General features: G+C 30.8%; 1 protein-coding gene across 5 annotated transcripts in view; it reads left to right on the forward strand.

The window, feature by feature from the left end:
- The window catches only part of LOC142330127 (testis-expressed protein 2-like), a 115,296-nt gene that overhangs the window by 60,724 nt on the left and 31,477 nt on the right, over positions 1-23,095 (forward strand). For all 5 annotated transcript variants that reach the window (XM_075375211.1, XM_075375210.1, XM_075375213.1 and 2 more), the window contains 4 exons: positions 817-1,032; positions 6,208-6,408; positions 10,775-10,859; positions 21,438-21,591. In XM_075375211.1, the coding sequence (XP_075231326.1) occupies positions 817-1,032; positions 6,208-6,408; positions 10,775-10,859; positions 21,438-21,591 (656 nt within the window). The remainder of the gene's footprint in view (positions 1-816; positions 1,033-6,207; positions 6,409-10,774; positions 10,860-21,437; positions 21,592-23,095) is intronic.

The following is a 23,095-nucleotide window of genomic DNA, read 5'->3' on the forward strand; positions in this document are numbered from 1 at the left end:
TGTAATTAATAGATTTTTAATAGTGGATGGTTTAAACTTCAGGAATATGTAACCATTATTATTCACTTAACATTATAAATTCATTACTAATAAAATCCTTTTGTTTATTTATCACTGAAGATGCTTTTTAAGTGCATTAATATAAACAGAAGACTGTACAAAATCATTCTGGATATCTAATCGTAGATTAAAATTATGAAATATTTAGGCAAATTATTTGTCATTCTTGTATTTTTTTTTTTTGTTTTGTTTGAGAGAGCACAATTAAATAAATCTCAGTTGCTGTCCAACTGGCTACATGGTTATCAGCTACCTATTTATTATACTTCATCAATCAGTTTATAAGTGGAATTTTTATCAATTAGCCCAGTTAAAGAGCACTGTAATTATTTTACTCTAGGTTAGAATGGTTTTTAATCAAGGCCTATCATAATGTTTACTCCTCTTACATGTTAACTCCTATACATTACATGTTACATTATGTTAACTCCTCTTATTGCCCTTAAATGCTCTTAAATTAGTTTTAATAATAATGTAAGTTATTGTAGGCCCTAATTTGATATCTGTATATTTTTTGTATTCGTGATCAAAATTATAACTCATTGTCTTTTGATAGCCTTTTGAACTGCTAAAGCAAAGATATGCAGAATAGTACAATTTTTTTCCTTGTAGCATCTAGCTGCAATTAATGCATTTTTTTTTATCAAAAGTGCTTTTAAAAATATTGACAAGCATTCAGTATTATTATACTGAATTATATCAAGTCATTGATACTTTATTTTATGCATATTTTATTTATATTTCATTTTATTTTAGGATGAACATGTTACTGTTGAATATGGATTAGAAGCTAGTGAAACAGTTAATATTGTTGAAGCAGCTTCTTTGCAGAAAGTTCAAGTAAAACCAACAGTTTCATCACCTGTTGAACATTATTTTTCAAAAGTAAAACAGTTTATATGGAATTGGAAACATGTTATTATTATTGTTGGATTTTCAATAGCACATTATATGTGGCTTGCTAATTACGTGGTATGTAATTAAATTATTTTTGAATTTAATTTGTTTTTACTTTCTACAGCAATTTTTGTGTTTGTTTCCTTAGTTCTTATTCCTTACTCTTCTGAAATCCTTGTAGAACTGTTTTTTGAAATCCTTAACTGTACATTGCCTTGTGTATTGTATCCTTTCAATTCTAGAGTTAAAGATAGTTATCAATTTTCTCTGTGTGCCTATTATATATCAAAATATATTTTTTCTATACCACAGATAATATTAACTTGCATATTTATGTAATTTATTCACTTTATTTTTTTTTCATATATTTGCTTTACTGTATAATAGATTTTCTACCTTTGTTACTGCCTACGCATCTCAATTCAGTTAGGAAAAAAATAAATAGTAATTGTTATTGTTCCATTTCCTTCTAGTTCTCATCTCTTTATTTTTTGAGCCATAGTACATGATTTAATATTCTTATTATGTTTATTAAATAAATAAACATAACCCGTATTAGCCCAATTACATAAATACTGCCCCTTGCAGTAAGTTGACATACCCAAACCATACTAATAACTTTCTCTAAACATTATTCACCATATCTTGATTGATCTGTCACCATCATTCTTATTAATCTATCAGTTATTTTATAAATCTTCTCTTCTGCATACTATGTCTCAAGAAATCTATTTCAAATGGAATTAATCAGTTTTTATCTTCTTTTCAAGTTCCTTTTTTTGTTTCATACAGCATTGTGTTTTGTATAATTTATATATATATTCTGCTTGGAGCTTCTGTATTCCTCATTTTTATTACAACAGATTGAATATTCTTTTCACAAAAAATTCTGTATTCATTTTTTGTGTAACTTCATTTCTTTTACTCGGCCTGTCTGCTCAAGTTACTACTATCTCTGTTTATAAAATATTCTCTTTGTTTTCACTGACAGATATTCAAATTTATCTTCTGGTTCTTAGATAAATATTCATTTTTTAATTTTTCTTTTCATGCAATTTTAATTTTCAAATGTTTGCTATCACATCCTGGTCATTTACAAAATATGAAATGACTACCTTAACTTCTACCAAAACTCCCTTATGTTCATATCCCAGATGGCATTACCCCAGTTCCCTCAAGATGTTGCTTTAACATGCTATAACCTACTGAAGTCCTTAATTATATTCTTGATTAACCTGCTTCCAATTTTTATGTATGCGATATAATCCTTTTACAAGTTTTTATTAGCAACAATCAAAACTAAATTGATATACATCTTCACCAACTACTCTCAAACATGTTTTTTTTTTTATCATACATTTTTATAAATTCAAAATAATATCTTTGTTTTTCCTGCGTTCTAAGGACTTAGAACATCCAACTGAAAATAAATGAATGTGTTATTTTAGTGGAACAGAAATTAATAAAATATAAATGAAAAATAAAATTAAAATAATTACAGTCTTTTATATAACATAATATGAATCAGTAATAGTATCTTAGAAATGTTAGAAATTAATACATTTTTCGTAATAATATAATTATTTAATATTAATTTAATTTAGTATTTTTTGTCTTCAGTCATTTGACTGGTTTGATGCAGCTCTCTAAGATTCCATACCTAGTGCCAGTTGTTTCATTTAGGTATACTCCCTACATTGTACATCCCTAAAAATTTGTTTTACATATTCCAAACGTTGCCTGAATGCACAATTTTCCCCATCTATCTGTCCCTCCAATTTCAAAGCAACTATTCCAGGATGACTTAACATGTGGCCTACAAGTCCTGTCTCTTCTTTTAATTATATTTTTGCAAATGCTTCTTTTTTCATCAGTTTGCCACATTTCCTCTTCATTTGTCACTTTATCCACCTATCTGCTTTTTAACATTCTCCTAAGCACACATTTCAAAAGCTTCTAATCTTTTCTTCTCAGGTACTCCAATCATTCAAGTTTCACTTCCATATAAAGCTACGCTCAAAACGTGTTCTTTCAAAAATGTTTTCCTGATGTTTAAATTAATTTTTTATGTTAGTAAATTATATTTCTGACTGAGCTCATTTCTCCTGTGCTATTTGGCATTTTATATCGCTCCTGCCTCATCCATCTTTAGTAATTCTACTTCCCAAATAACAAAATTCTTTTACTTCCATAATAATTTCTTTTCCTATTTTTATATTCAGTGGTCTATCTACATTATTTCTATTACATTTCATTACTTTCATTTTTTCTTATTTATTTTCATGCAGTAGTTCTTGCATAGGACTTCATCCATGTCATTCATTGTTTCTTCTAAATCTTTTTTATTCTCAGTTAGAATTATTATATCATTAGCAAATCGTCAGCATCTTTATCTTTTCACCTTGCACTGTTACTCTGGGTCTAAATTGTTCTTTAACATCATTAACTGCTAGTTCTTTGTAAAAATTAAAAAGTAATGGGGATAGGGAACATCCTTGTCAGACTCCCTTTTTTATTACGGTTTCTTTCTTATGTTCTATGATTATTACTGTTGCAGTTTTGTTCCTGTAAATGTTAGCAATTGTTCTTCTATGTCTATACTCGAACCCTACATTTTTTAAAATGCTGAATATTTTATTCCAGTCTACATTATCAAATGCCTTTTCTAAGTGTATAAATTCCATGTATGGTGATTTGTTTTTCTGTAATCTTCCTTCTGTCATTAATCTGAGCACTAAAATTGCTTCCCTAGCCCCTATACTTTTCCTAAAACCAAATCAGTCTTCTCCTAACACTTCCTCCACTCTTCTCTCAATTCTTCTGTACAGAATTCTACTTAAGATTTTTGATGCATGAGTAGTTAAACTAATTGTTCTGTGTTCTTTACATTTAATCTATCTATCGCTTCCTCACCTACACTGCACAGTAATTTTCCAGGTATCCTGTCTATCCCAGAAGCCTTTCTGCCATTCAGATCTTTTAATGCTCTATTAAATTCACATCTCAGTATTATATCTCCCTTTTCATTCTCTTCGACTTCCTCTTATTTCTCTATAACACCAGTTTCTAATTTATTTCCTCCGTATAACTCTTCAATATATTCCACCCAACTGTTGATCTTTTCTTTCCCATTATAAATAAGTGTACCATCTTTATTTAACATATTACCTTTTAATTTATGTACCACAAAATTCTCCTTAACTTTCCTGTATGCTCCATCTGTTTTACCAATAATCATTCTTCTTTCCACTTCTGAATACTTTTCTTTTTAATCCACTCTTCTTTTGCTAATTTGTACTTCCTGTTTATAGTATTTCTTAATTTTCGATATTTTTTTTACCTTCTTCATCGCTATCATTCTTATTCTTTCTACATTCATCCATCAATATATCCTCTGATACCCAAGGTTTTCTACTACTCTTTTTGTTTTTCCTAAGTTTACTTCTGCAAATTTAAGAATTTCCTTTTTAACATTCTCCCACTCTTCTTCTATATTTTCTACCTTATCGTATTTACTCGGACCTCTTGCGATGTATCATCAAATATCTTTTTTATTTCCTCTTACTCAAGCTTCTCTAAATTCCACTGATTCATCTAACACCATTTCTTCAAGTTTTTAAACCCCCATCTACATTTCATTATCACTAAATTATGGTTGCTATCAATGTCTGCCGCAGGATATGCTTTGCAGTCAACGAGTTGATTTCTAAATCTTTATTTAACCATGATATAATCTATCTAATACCTTGCAGTATCACCATCTTTTTCCATGTGTATATTCTTCTATTATGATTTTTTAACTGGCTGTTGGCAATTATTAAATTATACTTCATGCAAAACTCAATAAGTCGATCCCTTCTTTCATTACTTTTGCCCAGTCCGTATTCACCCACAATATTTCCTTCCTTGCCTTTTTCAATGCTTGCATTCCAATCTCCAACTATTATTAAATTTTCATCCCCTTCTATGTATTTAATTGCTTCGTCAGTTTCTTTGTGTACAAACTCTTATTCATCGTCATCATGGGTACTTGTAGGCATATAGACATTATCAATCGTTGTCAGCTTAGTTTTTGAGTTTATGCTGATTATGATTTGATTGCTAAGCTTTTTGAAATACTCTACTCTCTTCCTTATCTTCTTGTTCATTATGAATCCTACGTCTAGGTGCCCTTTATTTGACTCTGAGGTTAAATCATCTCACCAAAAGTCGTTTTCCTCTTCCCACCGAACCTTGCTAATTCCTACTACATCTACATTTAACCTATCCATTTCTCTCTTTAAATTTTCTAGCCTACCAACTCTTTTTAGACTTCTAACATACATAACATGCTCCGACTCGTAGAATGTTATTTTTTAATTTTCTGGTGACCCCTTCTCTAGTAGTCCCCACCCGAGATCTGAACGGGGAACTCTGGAATATTTTACCAAGGAAGGTGCCTCCATCTTTATTACATGAAAATGCAGAGAGCTACATTTTCTTGGAAAAAAATAGCCATAGTTTTCAATTGCTTTCAGCTGCGCAGTATTCGGAAAATTGGGTGATGTTGATATATTTAAATCATCCTGACTTACGCCCTTAACAACTACTGAAAGAGCTGCTGCCCTCTTTCAGGAGTCATTTCTTAGTCTGGTTCTTAACAGATACCTCTCTGATATGGTTGCACCTTCAGTCCAGCTACTCTGTATCACTGAGCACTCAAGTCCCCTCACCATTGGCAAGGTCTCATGATTCATAGAGACAGAATTTAGTAGTTAATGAAATTTATTACTGCTTTATAAGATTAAAATGTAGATTTAATAAAGAAGAAAATGATCTTAATATTATTAAGCAATTATGCAACTAAAATTTTTGGATAGTAAAGAATCAGTGCATATTCTTCATGTGTAGAAGGTTGACGATTTGAGGTGTGGCCAGATATATTTAATGCTATATATTACAATATATATACAATATACAATATATATACAATATATATTACCATATTTTAATGCTATAAATTTATCAATACCTTTCTTTGTTGAACTGTAACTAACAACTCTGGTCTGGCAATCAGTGATGTTTTTTATATAGTTAAGCATGCAGAAACTAATGTAAAATTTACTTGATATATTCTGGCTTTAGAAATACAGCTTTCTATCCTATAATCTTGAAGTAAATCTTATTATTTATTTTGATCTTGTTATCCAGTGTTTATTAATATGTGCTAAGTTGTGATTATTAAATTTATTATTTTTAATTATTTTACAGCTTGGTTTTATGTTTGGAGTCTATCTGACATTACAAATTACATTTGCACTTGATTGGTTTCGTGAATCTTTTGTTGTGAGAGAACCATCATCTCATGATTATACAGAACAAAATTCTGAGTCTAGTAGTTTGGTATATCCTATATTTTCATCATCGCAATATTTTTCACCACAAGATAATCCTGAAAAAATTGTACATGAAGTAAGTTGTTAAATGTTATTAGTATTATTTTATAAATAAAGTGTTTATATGTAATGAAACTAGTGTCATTATTATTTTTTTGTTACAACAAATCAAATTTCAATGCAGTAAGTAATAAAACAAGATGAGACAGAAGTAAGAACAAAAGGTTAGAGATATGAAGAATAACATAAAGGTATGAAGAATTTGAGGAAGAGAATTAATTTGAGGAAGAGAGATAAAAATTAAGGAGATGTATGCTTGCCAGAAAGTGGGGAAAAAAAGAGTAGCTTAAAGAATGTTTGATTGGGAGGGCTGAAAATAATGACTAGATAAGGTGAGGTTAGGATGTAAGCAAAATGGTGAGAATGTGGTGACATTGAAGAATGAATGAGGAAAATAAAGTGAGGTAAGCTATAATTCACTGTCCAACCCATCAACTTGGATGAGCAGTTTATTGTTTAGTGACAATTGCATTTGTTACACAATTTCAGGGATAGGATTTCTATTAGAAATTCTGTACCTGTTTCAGGTAGGTGGCTCTTTCATTCTTGGAAAAAACAATAGTTATTGCAGCCTATATTTAACATGTCTGCTGCTACACATTTAATAAACATATCACTTTTGCTGAATGTTTATGTTACATTTTCTAGTGCAGTTAATTCTATAAATATGGATTAATTTATTGTGAGAAATAATGTGTTTGAGTGAAATGAAAAAATTCATGCATGATTTTTAACAATTTTTTTTACAGAAACCTGAATTTTGTGCATCTTTAGTTAATGTGTATAAATAATATACAATAGAGAAATCTCCTTTTTAATAATTTTATAAATTTTTTAAATTTGGTATCCTTGTTAGATATTAAATAATGTAACATACTGAATTATATTAAAAGTATTTAAAAAGATATTAATAATAATAAGATAAATATATTTCAGTTAAAATCTTTTACTTGTTTTCTTCAGCATAGATTATTTGACAGTGTATGAGGGTAAATCAAATATAAACGGGATTTTATTTAATTTTTTTAATTTATTTATTGAAAAATAAAAGGTAAATATAATTTATTTTTCTACATAGTTTCCTACTTTTAGAAATACATTTTTCCCAGCAGCATCGTATAATGAAGCTGGTTGTGTCAGGAGCCAATTGCCCACGAATCCTTCCACGTCCTCATCATCTTCAAATCGTTGCCCTTCTAGAGTTTTAAGCGTCCCAAACAAATGAAAATCGCAGGGCAATAGGTCGGGCTGTAGGGAGGTTGATCAAATTGAGTCCAGTGCATTTCTTCTAGTTTTTAGACTGGTAGAGCTGCAGTATGGCACCTGGTGTTGGGGAGGAGGATGGCCTCTCAAATCAGTTGGTCTCAACTTTTGCAGTGATATGTAGCCCCCACCTCGTTCAGTAGCTCACAGTAGTAAGCAGCATTGATTGTGCATTGCTCTTGCAAAAAATCAATGAGCAAAATGCCTTGCCAGTTGAAAAAAACAGTTGAAAGAATCTTACCAGCTGTCAGTCAAGTCTTGGCTTTCTTTGGGGCTGCCTCCCCTTTCCTTGGCCACTCCATGCTGGCTTGTTTCTACTGGGGATTGTAGTGGTGGACCCAAATTTTGTCGCAGGTGACAATCCAACTCAAAAATGCATCACGTTCTTTCGCAAACCTTGCTGTAAGCCTCTGACAGACCTCCAAACGTCTCAACTTCTGATCTGCGGTCAAAAGGCGAGGGACCCATCTGGGACACACTTTATGGAACTGTAGGCTCTTTGTGATGATTGCTTGACAGCTCCCATAATTTATTCCAACCTGTTCTGCAATTTCAGATACTCTCACCTGTCGATCATCTACAAGAATGCCTCGAACCGCATGAATGTTTTCATCTGTAATGCTGGTCCAAGGACAATGATCATGTTCCTGATTTTCCACTCGTTCTCGTCCTTCCTTGAACTCTTTATGCCAGGCAAACACAAGAGTCCTTGACAATGTTTGGTCCCTGAACTGTGCAGTAAATCTGGAAAATTTCCATTGCTTGAACTCTCTCACGAGTAAGAAATTTTATAATTATACATTGCACAGTGGATGGGTGCACCTGTTGCTTCGACATTGTGAGCATTACTGACAAATTAGTTGGGAGTGTAGAATGGCTAGCTCTCCCTACTCCTAATGACCCCACCCAAGCATACTAGAAGCGTGGGCCCCAATCCTACCAACCGTAGATGCTCAGAATAAAAAATCCCATTTATATTTGATTTACCCTCGTATAAACACCTATCTTATGCAGTAGTAACTAAAAAATAAATAATAATTTACTTTTATATGTATTATTTTTTCTAGTATTAATAGGGACTTATATCATTTAAACATTATTTTATAAATTAATTTTGTGTTTTTGTTCTTATCAAGATTTTACTCCAGTTTTCCTTGATCTGTTTAAGCAAATGGTGCAGCAATCTATTTTTCTAACCATCAAATAGCATAGCTTACATGATCAATATAGTATATAAAGTGTGATCAAAGGTATCCAACATTGGCTCATAATAACAAATGTACAAACTTATTTAGTTCAGTGACTTATCAGTGAGATCAAAAGAAATATGACAAGAGGACTTACGTTGCTCCTAAGAACGACTCTGAAAAATCTTTCTAACAGTGGAAACATCTCTGGGATAAGTGTGCTACATTAGAAAGAGACAACTTTGAAGAAGACATGTTATTGAACTAAATAGGTTAAGTATTTTTGTTTTTATGAGTCAAGGTTATGTTTTGATCACACCTTATTATATTGTTTGTGTATGATTTGAAGAAAATTTGTCATATAATAATTTTAAAAACGTGGTTGATCTGTATGGGAAAAATCTTCACTTTGTTCTCTTGAATGTAGATAAATAATCTTACATCAATGGGAAATTGTAATTAAAGGTCTGAAAGGTTAGCAGTTTGTTTTGTTTGTAGTAATATATTATTCTGATATTTTGAATTTATCCAGTGTGTTTAACTTCTGTGTTACTGTCTAAACAAAACTCATTAATTCATTGTAATTGGTTTATGATGTTTCGCAGTACTTCTTGAATTGTTCCTGGGTTATGTCCATCTGTGATGAAAACAGATGATATTTATTTTCTTCAGTTTGCTAGATTTTATTGTTAGTTTTGTCATAATGAAGCTAATTACTTTCAATGTTTTTATTCATAGCCATTGTGAATGAATTGATTAAAATGTTCTATACTATTATTACAAGGATCATTAAAATATAAACTGTAATTTTGCCATGCAGACTTAGGAAGAGCAGTGAATGTGGTGAGACGCTGCAGGTTGTTAGTTGGATATGTATGGAGGGGAGCAACTGGCCAGCCACAGTTGTAGCTCTTGTTCCCACATCAGTCGCAGAATGTTTGAGCGAGAGGTACCGTCTGTTGTGTAATAAATTATAAACTGATTTTTCACCAATGAAAGTGTCAAAAATCTCTGAAATTTTGACTCGACTTCAAGCAGAGTACAGAGATGCTACCCTGTCAAAGATTCAAGTTTTTGATTGTGCCGAAAAATTTCAGAATTCATGAATGTCATCTGCTAACTAGAGAGTCAATGATGATAACATTCAGGCTGTTCGTAACCATCACTAAAATTACATCAGAGGTGGGCATAAGTGTTGGGAGTATGCATACAATTTTGTTAGATACAGCAAAGTGGGTTCCACAACTTCTGACCGAGGCACACGAAAATCTCCAGAAAGACATCTGTCAGCGGCTTCAGAATTACTTTGAGGTAGAAGGAGAGGCATTTTTGGACCATGTTGTGATCTGCAACAAAACTTGGGTGCACCACTACTCCTCAGAAAACAAGAGAACAAGTATGGAGTTGTGGAAAATTCATTGGATACTTCTTGAACACCCACCACACAGTCCAAACTTGTCACTATATGATCTCCACGTGTTTGATTTGCTGAAAGAGTTTTAGTAGGGGAAAGGATTAAAGATAATGCGGCAGTATAACATTATGTGTGCATTTGGTTGTTGGAGCAGCCATTTTGTTTTTTTTTATGAGGGGATCAGGAATCTACCTATCCAGTGGAGAAAATGTATTTCTGTTAAGGAAACTATGTAGAAAATTAAGGTAATTTATTTTTAATTTTATTTAATATCTATAAATCTATGTAAACAAATTTATATTTCAATATCCCTTGTAACAGGAAACTATGACTCATATGTTGAAAAATTTATGTTCATTAATTTAGTTTTTTAATTGAAGTATTTGCTTTGTTATTTTACTATTACACTATTAACTATTATTTTAACTAATTACACAAAAATAATCAATGATTACTATAGTAAATTTATTTAAGAAAATAAAGATATTGAGAAATAATATTTACTATTCATTTTATAGGGTTGGATGAATGAATTTTCACAAGAGTATTCACCTGACAGTTATCATATATCTCTTAGTGAAACAGTTCATATCAAAGTTGAAGGTATTAATTTAATTTTATTATTAGAAATTATATAACAATTGTAACTTAAGCAAGCTTACTCTTTTTTACTTCCTTGTACAAAGTAAAGGAAGTATTGCGAAAAATTTTGATTTTCCGATTTCGATGGAAATATCCATTTTGACCATTCCTGAATCCATTTTGACTAGTTTTGGCATGACATCTGTATATACGTACGTACATATGTATCTCACATAGCTCAAAAACTATTAGCTGTACAATGTTGTAATTTTGGATTTAGGACTATTGTAACATCTGGTTATGCACTTCCCCTTTTGAATGCAATCGGCTGGACTAAAAGTGTCCAAAAATTTGGATTTTGGACTTTTTCGTAACTGCAGTAATAAGTTCTCATTGAGAGCTTTTCAACAATATTTTGGAAGTAGTACTTATTTTCATTGGTTCCAGAGTTATAGCCAAATAAAATTTTAATTAATGAAATATTTGGATCTTACAAGGGGAAGAGGCACATCAGTTCAAATGAGTCTTCATTTCCTTTTTCTTTTTTTTTTTAACTTTTTTTTAATTTAAATATATTGACTTATTAATAATTATTAACCTCTAATTGAAAAAAAATTATGAAAAAAATCAGAAGTTATTAGTGAAATAACATTTTATAAACTTTTTATTTTAATTACAAAATATTTGTGGAGGTTAATTACACTGCTCAACAAAAATTTTTTTTGAATGTTTCCTTCACTTCATTAGTCAAATCTTACTAATTTTGGATTGAGTAAAACAAATATGACAAAGAAAAATTTTTATCAGCCATAGTTTCTGGTGATATACAATAGGTGGAAGTATTTTATTTTAACGAATTAAGAGAAAACAATACATTTTAATTATTATACTGACAACAAAGAGAGTCTATTTGACATTTTTTTAATGACAGTTACATTCTAAGAGTTCTTAATTGTTGGAAGAATACCTGGCCGTTGGTTGAGTCTGAAGAGAATCATGTGGTGACTTCATGAGATCATCATTTGGCTTTCCTCTTATAAGCAAGTTCCGGAGTATCCCTACACACAGACCAGCAGTAATTCGCAAGCATTGCTACATTCCAATGGCCGTGATATCTTTGTTCCATTACAGAAATATCCTGATGGAAACTTTCTTTTTTTTCATCACCAACAACCCCACAACTAACAGGGAAAAAGTCCAGGTGTGAGTGGAGAAAATGGATTTTAAGGGACATGTTGCACCTGAGTTGATAGTATTTTTGGAGAAGTTCTGACACCAACTTACTGTAGTTTTCATCTCTTTTGTTACCTAAAAATCCGTAAATGACTCCCTTTAAGGCTTCCCAAGCTTCCTTTTCTTTCCCCTCCAAAATTCAGTCAAATGTAGGATCCTTTACAAGTTGTCAAATTTGTGGCCCAAAAAAATACCTTTCTTAACTTTTGCATCACTTAATGTAGGAAAATTGTCTTAAGTACTTAAAGGTCTGTCCTTCTCGGTTCATAATTTTAACAAAATTTTTCATCAAACCCAGCTTTATATGAAGGGGTGGAAGAAGAACATCTTTAGGGTCCACGAGAGGCTCGACAACAACAATTTTCTCACTTGAGATATGATTTCTTGCAGGCCAGTCTCGTAATATAATGTTGTATCTGCATAATATAAAATCCTATTCCTACTGTCCCATGTACATAAAAATCAGCAGTATTTAGTGTAACGCAGTTACATTCCTAAGAGTACAGCAATGACTTTTAGATTGCCACAGATTTTCCACATGTGTTCAGCATATTTGATTGAGTCTAGGAGGATTGCTGTGTTTTCTAGGTCTTCTTCATGTAAACTGCATGACCAACAGGAATAGAAAGAAGACGGTTACCGTGTGAAATAATACAGCTCTCAAAACTAAGATTGGAGGAGTCTATGAATAGCCTTCAGTCAGTTGGGTCATAATTCAGATTCAAACATTTCATCAAGCCATTAACGTCATAGCAAACAACAAGATTGTTTTTCTTCTCAAAAAAAAATAAAAGAAAAGATAGCAGATCCCTATAACGATGTCTGTATTGTGAGACCCTGACATCACGTTGGAGAAGATTCACTGTAGTCTTACTGTAGTTGACCCTAAAAGTTCTGCCTTCTCCTTCGACAAATCAAGGTCTCGAATGAGATCACTCGATTCCTCTTATCTCAGTCTGTGCGGTTTATTATCTTTTTCGTCAAAATCAGACTTATGGGATGTGGAAGGATTGTTGGGGTTTTCTTCCGCACTGTCTTCATTTTCTACTTCACGCTCATCATTTTGGGTTGGAGTAGGAACTAGTAAACTACATGAATGTGGAATAAGTCAAATAGCAGGTGGAAGATTAGGGTATTAAACTGTTCCTCTTTTCTTCATTGAGAATTCTGCCTTTATAGATGGAATCAAGGAGAAATAGCAGTTATCTGTATGGTTTGTAGGCTCCAGCCAAACCATAGATACAGCAAAAGCCATAGATATTTTTTTTATTTTTCAGCCATTCTTATTGTATAACTGAACAAGAGTTGGAACATATATGTGGAGCCCATGACTTATCCTGCTTCCCTACCTTCATACCAAAATAATCCTGATAGACAGTCTTCACAAAAGGCATCAGATTGCATTTCTGTGATGAAAATGTTATTTCACCACAAATGTAACAAAGATTATTCACTAAATTTGCACATTTTCAAGGCATTTTGATTTAATAAATTTTTTATTTTAAAAGCACTCGAAAACTAGAAATTCTGCACTAATTACAACACAAACAATATGAAACTCACAATTACAGCAACAGTAATAATGTGTTCATAACCTATAAACGGCTAGAGAACTTGAGTTTTTTTCATTTAACAGGTGTGACAACTCCAAAAAAAGTTGTCCCTGAACTAAAAATGTAGATCGGGTAAAAAATGACGTGTCTTTGTATCTGCAAAGCAAGAGCTAATCAGTCATTTTTATGGTGATTTTTTAATTCAGCAGATAAAAATACATAAGAATAAGCTAATTTTGAGCCAGAAGCATTTTCATTGTTGGGCAGTGTAATTAATAAATCAATATATTTAAATTAAAAAAAAAAAAAAAAAATTAAAAAAGATATATGTATATGAAGTTCGGATTCGAACTGATGGGTGCATGGTTATGGATCCGACATGTTCTCACATACACCACGTAACTACTTGAGCGACATGAAACAAAATTAATATATAAACTAATATAAAATGTTGATACAGACACCACAAATTAATGTGATGCAATGTGGTGTCCACCACAATGTAATTGTGTAACTGTCAACTTTGTTAAAGAATTGGAGGATCGTATCTCACTTTCAAATGAAATAAGTTTAAATGAAGTGCAGCAAAAAATGTGTATATGTAATTTAATAGGCGTAAGGAAGCCATGTGGTGTCCACATCAGATTTTTTTTATTCAAAATGGATTTTGGTTTCATTATATTTTTATTCTACTTTGTTATAAAACTGTTGACAAGGAAATTACTTATTTTTTTTTTTAATTAAAAAATTTAGAAATTATATTTAGAAATGATTTCTCTGTTTATCTTTCCTTGTTACTAGTTAAATAATAATTAGGTTTATCAATTTAGTCATTAATATTATTTTATGTAATAAGAAAATTTAAATAAATTATTTTAATATTTTATTTATATTGTTTGACTACAATTTTGATCATCTTTGTAAGTGTTTGAAAAGATTTTAATTACTAAATTCAGTATGATTCAAATCTATATTTTTTTCTGCAAAAGATGAAGGGTTAATTATTATATGTTACTTATATGTCTAAATATATACGTTATATATGTAATTCATGCTTAAAGTCTAATTTATACTTCAATAGGCTGAGTTATTTTAGCAAAACTGCTGAGATATACTTTTGTACTTTATACCATTTCATTACTGTAGCAGATGGGAAAAATGATATATTTCATCCAAAAGACTCAGATTGAATCTACTCAGTTGTCATATATTTTTAAATATTATAGAAATTCATCTCTTCATACCATTAAATAAAAAGAAAATGATTTAGCTGGGTGCAAAGTGAATAAATTAATATTATAACCGTATCCAACTTTATTTATGAAAATTAATTTACTTGAAATGAATATTATGATAATAATAATCTATAATAATTATAACACATTATAACACTGGGGAACAAAAAATAATTTTGTTTTGTCTCAGGATGAAAAATATGTGATTCTGTTAGTATTTTTCTCCTGAATTCAAATATGATATCGATTTTTCCCCATCACGCAAGGTTTCCAAGAGACAGGCATTTATAATTTATAATATTTTATTAATATCTGCATTCTTAACTACACAATATTCAAACATTTGACTTACCTAGAAAGTAAGAAATATTATTTTCGCCTGTGGAGCATCCTTCTTGATGGTCCAACAATAATCAGTCAGGATATTAGGATTCCATTTGCCTTGATACCTCTTTTCCATAGCTGAAATCTCCTGATGAAAGTGTTCCTCGAGCTCATCACTTACTGCGCCAAGATTTTTCAGGAAGAAATCCAGGTGCGACTGCAGGAAGTGTACTTTTAAAGACATGTTACAACCCAAATTTTTATAAGGGTTATTAAGATTGTTGACAGTAACATGGTAATTTTTCACCGTTCGATTTCCCAAAAAACTCTTGAGTAACATTTTTGAACACTTGCCAAGCTTTCTCCAGTGGATTTAATAGTTCCTCAAATTTTTCATCATGCTTAGTGATCGTATTTGTGAAATTACAAATATTCCTTCTTTAATTTTTGCATCACTAATTTTAGGAAATTTCTGTTTTAAGTATATGAAATCAGGAGTCTTGCCCATGGCCTTGACGAAATTCTTCATTAATCCTAGTTTCATATGTAACAGAGGTAGATATACATTTTTAAGATTACACAATGGGTCATGTTTCACATTTTTCTGTTCAGGAATGAGCGATTCGTGTTTAGGCCATTCTTTTCTAATGAAATGGTTTTTTTCTGTCCCTGCTATCCCATTCACACAAAAAACATCAGTACTTTGTGTAACCAAGCTACAGACCAAGAATAAGTGCAATTGCCTTCAAATTACCACAAATATTCCATTCATACACAGCATATTGAATCTTTTCCAATATAAATTTAAAGTTTTCATGTGTTTCTTTCATACTAGCAGTGAGCCACATGTAATGATGGGAATTTATTGCCATTACGCAGAAGCACTGTTTTTAAACTAACTTTAGAGGAATCAATGAACAAGCACCATTCTGTTGGGTTATGTTCATTACGAAGTGTCTCCGTAAGAGAAGAAATGTCATTACAAAACTAAGCCATTTTTTTTAGAAAAATAGTCTTTAAATTCAGAATGATGATTACAATAGGTACATATCTTTGTATTCTTTTGAAGAAGATTCCATCCTTTTAGATGGGACGCAAACATTTGAGACTTTTTTTTTTTGTCTGTTTAACCTCCGGGTCCGCAGTCAAGCAATTCTTTTCGAGAGGATGAGACGAGTCTTTTGTAGCGTGTGTGAAAAGTGCCATGCCTGACCAGGATTCAAACCCAGGACCTCCGAGTAAAAGGCCGAGATGACTAATTAAAAGAAATAAAGTTGTAAATATGTAATACACAGTAATTCAGACGCACATAGCATTCACATTGACGTGTTTACTGATTCACTACTATCTCACATCTGGCATCATTCTGATGAATGTGTGGTATACTAAATCATGTTTGTACATATATGTACATCTGAACCTGCACAACAGTAGCAACGCTACCCTTTGAGTTAGCTCATTTGGTTCCAACATATTTGCAATGCTCTAGGAGCTTTTACTTGACAATGAACAAATGGACCAAAAATATATTTAAAAAAATTAAAATAACAAAAAAATGTGGGTGATGGAGAAATTCCGAATTCATATTTGAAAACAGGATAAAAAAACTGCATTAAGTATATCTATTCATACTCATGAGACAAAAAATCATGTTGACCATTGTAATTTATAATAATAATAATAATTTATTATTAACAAATAAATTTATTTTTAAAAATCATCTGTTTATGGTATGTACATGAGGAAACATGCTCAATAAATTTAAAACAAAACATAATATCTTATAATTCTCTTATTAAATTTTTTTAAATTTGAATCAACTAAATTCCTTTCCAACCTGCTGGTTCAATAAAAGCTGGAACATCTACTGAATAATGTCTTAAAACAAAATTATATAAGTTGTAGCACTGCAGTTCTCATAGATTAAGTATTTATGAACAGTAGATATGTTTTTAAGTAAAGAAAAAAAGATATATATATGTATATATACAGGTGTAACATAAAGTTCTCCCAGGGCTTTCATAACCTATTCTACTCATAAAAATAATGGAAAAAATTCATATAAACATTTTTTCTAAAAAAATACTTCATTTGCAAGTTATGACTGGTGAAAACGTTTGCTCAGATTTCGGCTACTTCACTGTAGCCAAATGGAAATCATCATTTCCCATTTCTCACGGAAATGATGATTTAAGTGAGTGGAAATTACATAAGAAAAGTGGGGAGGCACGCCATCATGCTGGAAGTATACTTTGCATCACAGTACTACAGGAACATCTTCAAGTGGCTGTGGCAATTATTGCAACTTTCTGACAAACATAGTAATGCACTGTTTCTAAATAAAATTCAAATTTTTCTATTAATTTTCTTAAGAATTAAATTTGTAATGAATTTAATTCTCTACTAGTTTTGTTTAAAGTTTTATGTGTTAATTACCCATTTAACAAAGTTATTGTATATCAAACATAAAAAACAGGTTTTTTTTACCTCAATTTATTGGTTTTCACCCCAGATTTATCAAAAACTACTGCAGATATGGTTCTGGGACCTATTTTATTTTATTTTTTAGAACAAAAACCGTATGAAATCACTAATCCTGTCCCTTAATTAATGTCCTAAAATTACAATATAACATTACTTTATTGGGGTAGCTGAAATGTAACTGAGATCTTTCTCTTGCCATAACTCGACAAATCGACAAAGCATTTTAGGACATATATTTATATGAATGTTTTCTATTATTTTCATGAATAGAATTAATTATGAAAGTCCTGGGAGAACTTTGTGATACACCCTCCTGTAGTATATATATATATATATATAAAAGACCCATATTCCTCTGTACCAATGTTTTGTATTTTTATAATCAAAAACAAACAAACAACCCAAATAAAGAATTACAAAGTAAATGAAATGACGCTTACATTATTCTTTTTATTTATTTTTTTTATTCCAAAAGCACTTTCACGGGATCCCACATCATCAGTTGTATATAAGATATATTTATATAAAATTGCATATCAAACAAATTTTTTTTTTTTTAAATTAAAATTAAAAGATTAAAATTATAATCACATATATAAAAACATATGAAGTCAATTAAATAAAATAACTACAAATATATAAATATGACGTCATAATTAAAACATTTAAAATTAAATTTAAAAATAAAATAAAAGTTTAATTAAAAATTTTTTATTAAGACCATGTCTATATATATATATATACTAACAGGTTACCCGTTGTGGCCTCACCCACATGATACTTGAATGTTAAACATACTCCATGTTTTGGAGTGATGCTTTTGCTTGTTATGTTGCTATGTTTAAAAGATGATGTCAGAAATAGGTAATAGAACTCCTGTTCTTATCACTCATAATCATCATTCACCATCATAGTTACTTGCAGGTTCCCAAAAAAAAAAATCTGCCCTTATTGATGTACTTTATAGATTTAACTGAACTGTTTATTTCAACATTGATGTGTGCGTTAAAATTTCGTAATAATATGGGGTTGTATGGGACAACCCATCTGTTGTCTAAATCCATTGAATTAATATTTACTTTAAAACCTCTGTCATCTGTTGATCGTCTTCTATATTTTGGATAACCATCTTCACCTTTTTGAGTTTCCTGAAGTAGCTTTGCTAAATAACGTTTGGTACAGACACCGTCTTTCATGCAAAGCGAATTTTTATTCAAAAGCCCACACGGTTTACGCATCATGTTGGTTTTCACTATCTCATGTAATAGTAGATCCATAACTGGATTTGGAATTTCAGCACACACAAATTTATTTATCATATCTGCTCTAATTTTATTTTGTAACAGAGTAACATATGAACATGTGGCAGGCCTCGTTTCTGCCATTCAATTGAACTCATAAAGCATTTCACACTTCCAAAAAGTTCTCCTTTTACTAATAGGTCCATTAACTCTTTAATTTTACGATTAAAAACTCTTGCAATGATGTATGGATGACGATAATGCTTTTGCCCAGGTAATAATGCTTCTTGAATTTCTTTCCATTTGGGATTGCATGTAAAAGTTATGAATAAATCTGAACTAAACCTTGCTTGCACTTGCACTTGCCTTGCCTTGCACTTTAAAAGTCGGCATAAAACCTTCTTCAACAATCTGCTTGGCACCATAAGATGTCATCTGAAAACAACCATTATATTTTCTACTATGGTTAATAAACTGGCCATGTGAAACCACAAAACAGGCAAGTGAAACCACTTGCGCTAAATTTTTAATCATTGTTCAAAGTTTTTTTACCTTTTTTCATCTCTTTTAAGGTCGAATTTCGAAAAATCTAAAAATTGGTTTTTAAGTATTCCTATCATTACACTCACCCAAAATCAAGTTGATATCTCACTTATAACCAAGAAATTTAAAAAAATAGCTAGATTTAGAAAAATTTCAAAACCTGTTTTAATCCTTTACTCAGAATTTCAAAAAATCTAGAAATTAGTTTTTAGATATTGACAGTAAGATTACGCATACACCAGAAATCAAGTCTAGATCTTCATTAGTTACCCAGAAATTAAAAAAAAAGTAAATTTCATTTTTGCTCCATTTTAACCCTTTAAACTTGGAATTTCAAAAAGTCCTTTCTTAGTGTGCACTTACATTGTAAGAACATTTATATAAATTTTTATCATTTTATATGTTATTATCAGTTTGATATAAATTATGAGAAAAAAACACTAGAACAGTGTATTGTAAATATAGGCTTTTGTTTTTTATATTAATAAATAAGAAAGTGAAAGTATTTTTCTATTGCTTTAAATATTAAATATAGTGTTGATTGTACTAATGTATGTACAGATGAGTTGTATGAACCTGACAATTTTAAAATAAGTTGGCAACCCTGATGTATAGCCAGGAATCAAAATGGTTGTGATCTTGTATACCTGATACGATTTCATTAACTATGGAGCAGTAGACTGTTGTACACAGTACATTAATTGTGGAAATGTATTTTTAAAATAGTGATTTGGACTTTCTTCCATATAAAATGATGGTGATGACTATGAGAAAGCAAATTGAGTGGTATTTTGTGCAAATTCTATTAACTTGTGTACTGATGAAATGGGTCTTGTTAATGAGTAGCAAAGCGCATTTTCATTTGTTAGGCACAGTGAACAAACAACATTTTTGTTAGTGGTCTGATATGATTCCTGAGCAGTTTATGTGTCCTCTTCACTGTCCATTAGTAATGTCTGTGTGATCTGGCTGATTTTTTAACCATAGGACCTTATTTTTTATAAGTGGTAGGATGCATGGTGAAAGTCAATTCTGAGCACTACACAACTATGTTACAAGATTTTCTTGACTGCTTTATCAGGAATTGACTTGAATGTATATGGTTCCAGCAGGATTGAGCAACAGCCCACTCTGTCAAAGTTGGTTTAAGAGTTATTTTAAGGACGCATTACTTCCAAAGGAGAATATTTTGCATGGCTTCTATCTTTTTCCAGACCTGTAGTATGCGATTATTTTCTGTGGAATACCTGAAGTGTAGTGTATTCATCAGTAGACCTAATAATAACATTAGTGAACTCAAAGCCTCCAGTCAAGAAGAAATCAGAGCAATCCCAGAAAAAAAGGTGCAAGCAACATTGCAAATGTATGAGACAAGATTATAACAGTATATAGAAAATTCCAGAGGACATTTAATTTGTCTGATATGTTATTTTAAAAAATGATATTACACCAATAAATGGAATTATATGAACTGTAATTGCATATTAGAATATACTTAGGTAAATTACGTATTGGTTTTTTATTTATTTTTAAAATCATCAGGTTTCTGTAACTCACGAAACTTATAATAAAATTATGAATCAGTATGTAAAAAAAGTAAAATATACTTCCTACATTTATTACTTATATATTTGTATGTGTTTTTATCTTTATAATTTTAACTTTTTTTGATTTTTATTTTCTTGCTTATTTATCCTAAACAATTTTGTGGATATGAATAAATGTTTATTTTGTCTTATCCTGAATAATTGTTTAATTTTAAAGATCTATAAAAATACAACTGATGATACATGCAGTGGAATAGTAGCATCTTTTATTCATTAAGTTTTGAGTTCAAATACCAATCAGTTTGGCAATTTCTTTACTTTCTAATAATATAACCTACCATCCTAAATAGCATTTCCAAGCTTTTGTATATTGACTTCATTTGATAATCATGTTTTATTTATATATAATACAATATAACAGTTTTTTTATGTTTTGTAGGTTCTTTATTGACATTATCAAACCCAAGTACAAAAATTCCAAAAAGGGCTTACTGGAATGAACCAGATCATAAAAAATTATTTAATCGACAGCGTTTGTTTGATATTGCTGGTTGCAAAGTACAACTTCTTCCTGTTGGACTTACACATAAAAGGTATACAGGTTACGTTATTATGATATGAAATATATGATAATAAATAAAATATAGTATTATATGATATGAAATTAGACTTTCAAGAATGTAATTTTCCTGAGCCCCTGCAAATGAGAAACAAGTTTCTGAAAATAACTAAAAAATTATCTTTAGTTTGATTAAAAAAAAAAAAAAAAACTTTTATAAAAATATTTTATCAAAGTTGAATCATGTTGGTGCAAGAATAATTTAAAAAGATATTTTTACCTCCTTTACTTTCTGCTGCAAATTTTATATTAACTGTTGACTGTTATTATTTTACCCATACAGTTCTACTCTAGTACAAAGCCTATTACTGTATTTATACATTTCCACTTTTTTCATACTAAAGACTATTTTCTATGTGTATGATAAGGTTCATGGAATCTTTGTGCTACTTAATAGAAGAATTCGAACTACCAGATTTATACTATAACCCTTCAATTTAAATTTATTAATGAATAGAATAATTTAACTCATTTGAGTTTTTCATTGGGTTAGTTTGGCGATAATTTGTAGAAGGATCCTATATAAAACTGAAGGAAACAGTTACTGCCTAAAAGTGTTACTGCCCATTCAGAAGATATACTCTAGTTTGAAACTTTATATGATTGGATTTTAATAAAAGTAAAATAAAAGTTTAGCTCATTATTTTTTTTCTTTCTCATTATAGTAATTTTAAGTTTATACATTTCTAAAGTATGTTAATGATGTGAGAAAGATGTATCAGTTTTTCCATCTCACTACTACTTTGCTTGTTATTAAAAAGCACTACCCATTCAAATTTGCTGAAAGTTTAACCTAACGTAGCATAATCTATTTATCCCAACTGGGAGTTTTATTCTTTAAGACTTTGGGGGTTGGCATCCTCATGGCCCTAGCCTCACAGCAGCTTTTCTTCCCACTACACCCAGAATACTTTACACTATACACATACACTACTCCAAGAACACTATACAGATTATAACATATACCCTTACACAACAACAATCTATACTATTTTGTCTTCCACATACACTTGGTGGCATTGCGACACCTTATGAAACACAACTGTAACCCAACGTGGAAACTATCATACCAATGGGTGAATGGCTCTATGGAGTGAATCTCGAACGATGTCCTCTGGGGAAACCCAGTTGTATTTTGCTCTAGCTCCAGTATGTGTTCTCTGCTGGAGTGATCAGTTACATCACTGGTACTCATGGGACCAAAATTTCCATAAATTAATTCTATGATGGTTGGTAGTCCATCTGAAAAAACCATAACTTTTTATGTAGTGAAAAGGCCTCGGTCAGCTTTGTCTGATGAGGATAAAAGTCCTGCAGAAGAGCTATAAAGCATCAGACCTAAAATATAAAAATATTAATTTTGTTGTTCTTCGGAATAATCAGGAAGGTGGATCCTTTTTAAGGTCTCACCTTTCCTGATCAGTAAGGTAGTAATGGTTAAAGCAAGTAAGCCAGTAAGTTCAAGCAGTTCCCCCAAG

The sequence above is a fragment of the Lycorma delicatula genome, chromosome 9, assembly GCF_047948215.1.
Source record: "Lycorma delicatula isolate Av1 chromosome 9, ASM4794821v1, whole genome shotgun sequence".
Taxonomy (NCBI): Eukaryota; Metazoa; Arthropoda; class Insecta; order Hemiptera; family Fulgoridae; genus Lycorma; species Lycorma delicatula.